The sequence below is a fragment of the Aplysia californica genome, unplaced genomic scaffold, assembly GCF_000002075.1.
Source record: "Aplysia californica isolate F4 #8 unplaced genomic scaffold, AplCal3.0 scaffold00941, whole genome shotgun sequence".
In the NCBI taxonomy this organism is placed as follows: Eukaryota; Metazoa; Mollusca; class Gastropoda; order Aplysiida; family Aplysiidae; genus Aplysia; species Aplysia californica.
This window is the reverse complement of record NW_004798211.1, coordinates 242,534-247,867: the sequence shown is the minus strand read 5'-3', so window position 1 is coordinate 247,867 and position 5,334 is coordinate 242,534. Positions and strand designations below refer to the sequence as shown.

At 42.1% G+C, this 5,334-nt stretch overlaps 1 protein-coding gene across 1 annotated transcript; it reads left to right on the top strand.

The window, feature by feature from the left end:
* Positions 1 to 1,395: 1,395 nt before the first annotated feature.
* Positions 1,396 to 4,508, top strand: LOC101849169 (G-protein coupled receptor 39-like). The gene is made up of 3 exons (XM_035972987.1): positions 1,396 to 1,714; positions 3,225 to 3,493; positions 3,900 to 4,508. Exons 1-3 carry the CDS (start codon positions 1,396 to 1,398, stop codon positions 4,506 to 4,508), a joined length of 1,197 nt encoding a protein of 398 aa, XP_035828880.1.
* The last annotated feature ends 826 nt before the right edge of the window (positions 4,509 to 5,334 follow it).

The following is a 5,334-nucleotide window of genomic DNA, read 5'->3' as shown; positions in this document are numbered from 1 at the left end:
ATAAGATGAAAAGACAACGACTATCAGACATTTGAAGAAGAGATTTGTGTATAGATCTAGTATAAGATGAAAAGACAACGACTATCAGACATTTGAAGAAGAGATTTGTGTATAGATCTAGTATAAGATGAAAAGACAACGACTATCAGACATTTGAAGAAGAGATTTGTGTAAATGTGTGGAAAAGAAGGAAAGACAACACCTATCGCAATACTTGAAGGAAGAGTGGGGCAACAATGTGATCACAAAAATTACTGCAAGAACAATCTCTTCCTGCGGAGACCACAGCGACATTCAAGGAGCGAGAGAGAGAGAGAGAGAGAGAGAGAGAGAGAGAGAGAGAGAGAGAGAGAGAAAGAGAGAGAGAGAGAGAGACAGAGAGAGACAGACAGACAGACAGACAGACAGACAGACAGACAGACAGACAGACAGACAGACAGAGAGACAGAGAGAGAGAACAAGCTCCATATTGTCTACATCTGACAAACACACTCATTCGTAGACTCTGGTTAAAGATACACCGTATATTGTATATTCAATACTGCAACCTGCTAAGAAAGAGACACCCCCCCCCCCCGAAAAATAAATACATAATAAAATTTTAAATAAATAAATAAATAAATAAATAAATAAATAAATAAATCTAATTAAATAAATAAAATAAAAAATAAAAAAATAAAAAAACTAAAAAAAACTAAAATAAAATGATTTTAAAAAATAAAGATAAGAAGAAAAGAAAAGAAAAACCCAAAAATAACAAGAATAGATAGATAGATAGATAGATAGATAGATAGATAGATAGATAGATAGATAGATAGATAGATAGATAGATAGATAGAGAGATAGATAGATAGATAGATAGATAGATAGATAGATAGATAGATAGATAGATAGATACAGGACTTTAAATAAGAACAGTGGTTCTTCTTCTCTATCAATCATTAGTATGAACTAGCTGGGCCCCCTTTCGATGAAAGGGATGATCGGTGCTTTAATATAAGCTAAAAGTCATTGGCCTTCTATATTTACACTCTACTGGAATGGGGAAATAAATATTGAGAGATGCAAAAAATTAGGTCTAGATCTATACTCTCAAAACAAATATCACTTCCGGATTTTCTAAAATTACAGAGACAGAAGCGTCGGCCTACAAAAGCGATCGGCGAAATAAAGAAATTTAGCTTTTTGCAGCAAGACTGTCTCAAAACTGAAAAAAAAACCAAGGGCGCCATGATCTGGAGAATATTTTAAACAATTTTTTGGCGAAAACCGCATGTCGATCGATGCAGCCATTAAAAAGCCTTTTGAATAGCAACATTTGGCCACCACAAATAGATAATAGATGAGAACGAGCAGACAGGATTAACGACGCCGTATGATTCCATGAACCGCACGATGTTATTCTCCATACTTGGTATCGCGAACGACACGAATCTCTCCATCTTTGAAGATTCCCAGTCGTCTGTGCCGGGCACCGGAAATGGAAGCTCCGCCATTGCTCTCGCGGATGACGTAGAAGCTGAAGGGAAGTCACTGAATGAGCCACTGTGGCGGACTTTGTTGGTGAGCGACGACACGAGAGCTTTTTTTGAGCTGCTGAACTACGTCATCATCGTTGACGTGGTGTGCACGTTTGGTGTACTCAGCAACATCCTCAACATTGTGGTCTTTGTCAAACTCGGGCTGAAGGACACCGTCAATATTGCCTTTTCAGGTAATGTCCATTTTGTTGTTTTTTTTAGTATAGGGTTTTACGGTGGTCGCAACTGCATAAGGTCATATGAGCGCGAGGGACACACCTAATGCTTTTTCGTTGGTAGGAAATTTTGAATTTTGCCCGGGTGGCGGCCGAAGCCTGCTCTTATCGATTTTAGACCACCAAGGGATCTTTAACGTGCGCAACTTGCACACTGGCCCTCCGAGATTTTTCGCCCTTGTCCGAGAAGGCTAGGTGTAGATCTTTCCTACCAGAAGATCAGGGGTGTGGCAGAAAGACAGCAGTTAGGAGGAGCCAAGGAGTGTCTGTGGTGTAGAAAGGCTGCAGAAAGAGTCAGGAGCCCAGAGGAGGGGGCAAAGGAGGTGATGGGGTGGGGGCAGAAAGTGGAAATGAAAGCAGACAACAGAACATTGTTAGAGATCAGGATAGGATGTGAAAGGAGACAATTTTAGAGAAGAACATTTTTTGGTCACTACCCGGAATCGAACCCGGCACCTTTGAATGAGAGGCCAACACCTTAACCTCTAGGCCACGAGAGCCCCCAATGTCCTTTTTTGTTGGTAATGTTAGTCCCTTCTTTGAATTTTCATCTCATTTGGGTAATGTGTTTTGATAAAATAAATGTCTTCGTTCTGTGTTTGTGGGATAAATCGAAAAAATGAGATGGTTTAGATTTTTTTTCACGTTTTAATTTGAGAAAGTTGGGTGAGGAGGGAGGGGGGTTAGTGAGAAAGAATGCGCATAAATAAATAAATGAATAGCAAGTAGCTATTCTCCAGCGTCGCGCCGGTCAATAGATCAGAAGCTATATTCTCCGGCGTCGCGCCGCCGGTCTATTACTAATTACTAAGAATTTGTCGGCGCAGATTTGCAAATACCTCTCTCATCTGTGTGTCTTGGAAAGAAATTCCCACAACTTTACCACTTCGTGCCACTTCGTGCCACTTCCATTGATACAGACGATAGGTTTCCAGACACAAACTGCCCCAATTCCTCAATTTAGAATTATGTTGGGTACTAGAAGAAACGACAAGAAAGCACTGAAGTCGCGACATATCATCAGTTAAATTGATCGAAAATTACAACAACAAGAAATAAGTGAAACAGCAAGCTATACCATATATGGCTGGACAGGATTTTAGACACAAGATCAATTTTGTTCGTTTAAATAAACAGAATCATTATTTTAAAATAAGCAAATGGACGCTGGAAATAAATGAATAAAGTTATGTTAGACCATTACCATAGATAAAATATAATGAAAGGTAGACTTACTGGGCCTAGTTATGACGCCGGAGAATAGCCACTTGCAAATGAATAATCTAAAAATACATAGACTTAAATAAATTTAAAAAACCATACATATAAATTATGATTTAAAAGATCAAATAAATAAATAACAAAAAGAAATTAAAAATAAGAATACAATTTGAACAACCCCCCCTCCCCACGTCCTCTCTCTCCCCCCCCCCCCCCCCCCCACAAAAAAAAACCAAAAACCCCCCAGGGTCCCCAAAAACCGACCTGGGCTCGGTCCTGAGCCTGCTATGGGCCAGCGTCTGCCGCAACCCGCTGCTACTGGCCTGGGAGGGCGGGAAAGCGCGCCAACTGGACTACCTGGGCGTGCAGTACCTGACCGCCAGCTGGCCACAGGGAGTCTTTTTCCGGGTCATTCAGTTTATCACAGGGTTTTTGGGCGGGGAGAAAGGGCTGGGGGTGGCCTTTTCCCCGCAGGCTTCCCGCGCAGGGGAGTGTTTCCAACCGGAGGCCCGTCCCGTCGGACACACCATTTTTTGGGGGGGAGAAAGGAGTGTCTTTTGTTCCCTTTACCCCCATCCAGTGAGAGATGAGTCTATGGGGGGGGGGGGGGGGGGTCATCAGTCTGATCACAGCATTTGTGGCAGTGGAGAGGTGTCTATGTGTGGTCTTTCCGCTACAGGTGAGATGTCTGTCTGTCTGTCTGTCTGTCTGTCTGTCTGTCTGATCACAGCCTTTGTGGCAGTGGAGAGGTGTCTGTGTGTGTGGTCTTTCCGTTACAGGTGAGTTGTGTGTGTGTGTGTGTGTGTGTGTGTGTGTGTGTGTGTGTGTGTGTGTGTGCGTGCGCCCGCGTATTTGTATCACAATTATACTGTATGTTCCTTTCGCACGCCAAAGAATACGTTTTGTCTTTCTCTCCACTCAGGTCAAAAGTCTGGTGACCCCCAGGAGAACAAAGCTGGCGGTCCTGACCATCTACGTGACCATGTTGTCTGCCGTTATTCCCGCCTTCTGCTCCATGCACTTCCGGCAGACGGTCGACCTTGAAACAAACACGACTCTCCTCCGACTTGTCTATATCACGCCAGACGGGCAGGCGTTGGAAGGCATCTCGTTCGCCATCAACAATTTCTGCTTGCTGACGTCATTTCTTATCGTGGTCACGTGCACAGCGATTTTAGTCCGGAAGTTGACCGTGAAAACAAAATGGCGCATGCAGACGGCTTCCGGTGACGTCGACAAAAAGGAAGCCATAGCGCGAAAGGACGAAAAGGTGGTGAAGATGGTGGTGATCATCTGCGTCGTTTTCGTCGTCTGCTACAGCCTGAGCTCAGTCAATATGGCACTCATGTTGTTTCTCCCCGACTATAGCGTCGTCGGGCCTTACAGAAATATCTTCCAGGTCGTCTGGTCTTTCATCGACACGCTAGAGGGCGTCAATTCCAGCGTGAACATTTTCGTCTATTTCAAGATGAGTTCAAAGTTCAGGAGGATGTTTAAGAACACTTTCTGTTGCAGAACAGAGTTGAAATGAACAGGCTGGAGGTTCGTTTGTTTTTGTTTTGTTTTTTGTTTTTTTGACCATGTGAAAGTTTAGATCTATCCCTAACTGCGCACATTGTTTCTCTATCTGACCTCCCCTTGACCATTAGATATCTTAGTTTTAGCTTTAGTAAGAGTTAAACGACACTTGTAACACAAAAAGGTCAAATAAATGACGAAGGTTTAAAGAGGTGTTACTAAAAAGTCAAATTCATAGAAAAGAAGGATTTTCTTTTTACTTTTAGTAAGACTTTTACGGCACTTGCAACACAATACGGTCATACTATTATAAGCGCCAGAAGATTAGAGGTGTTACAAGAGAGTAACAAACACATTATTTAAAAAAGGAGGAGATATATGGACGAAAGATGATTTTTTAAGCTTTAGTAGAGGTTTTACCGCGCTCGCAACAGCATAAGGTCATATGAGCGCCAGAAGATTAGAGGTGTTACAAGAGAGCAACAAATATAAAAAAAGAAGAAGGGGAGATAAGGACGATAGATGTTTGATAGGAAAGAAGAAGAAGCAAACCACACCAGAGCACCCGTCAACCACCCACGATAGATGTTTGAAAGGAAATAAGGAGCAAACCACATCAGAGCACCCGCCAACCACCCACAAGCACGAAAAAAATGAACAAAATCAAACAAACAAATTGTCCAATATAAGTCTGATAAATGATATAATAATAAGATACCAGAACAAGCTTTATTTCTCTGGCAGGAAGCATAAATCATAAATCTGGGTAAATATGAACAGACCACAGACCACAGCCATATATTGTTGTCTTCAGTTGGGACTATCAAAGTTCTCTTACA

Coding starts and splice junctions, on each gene's coding strand:
- LOC101849169 (XM_035972987.1), top strand. CDS start 1,396: ATGTTATTCTCCATACTTGGTATCGCGAACGACACGAATCTCTCCATC. Junction 1,715..3,224: donor CGTCAATATTGCCTTTTCAG/GTAATGTCCATT, acceptor AAAACCCCCCAG/GGTCCCCAAAAACCGACCTG. Junction 3,494..3,899: donor TCCAACCGGAGGCCCGTCCC/GTCGGACACACC, acceptor CTCTCCACTCAG/GTCAAAAGTCTGGTGACCCC.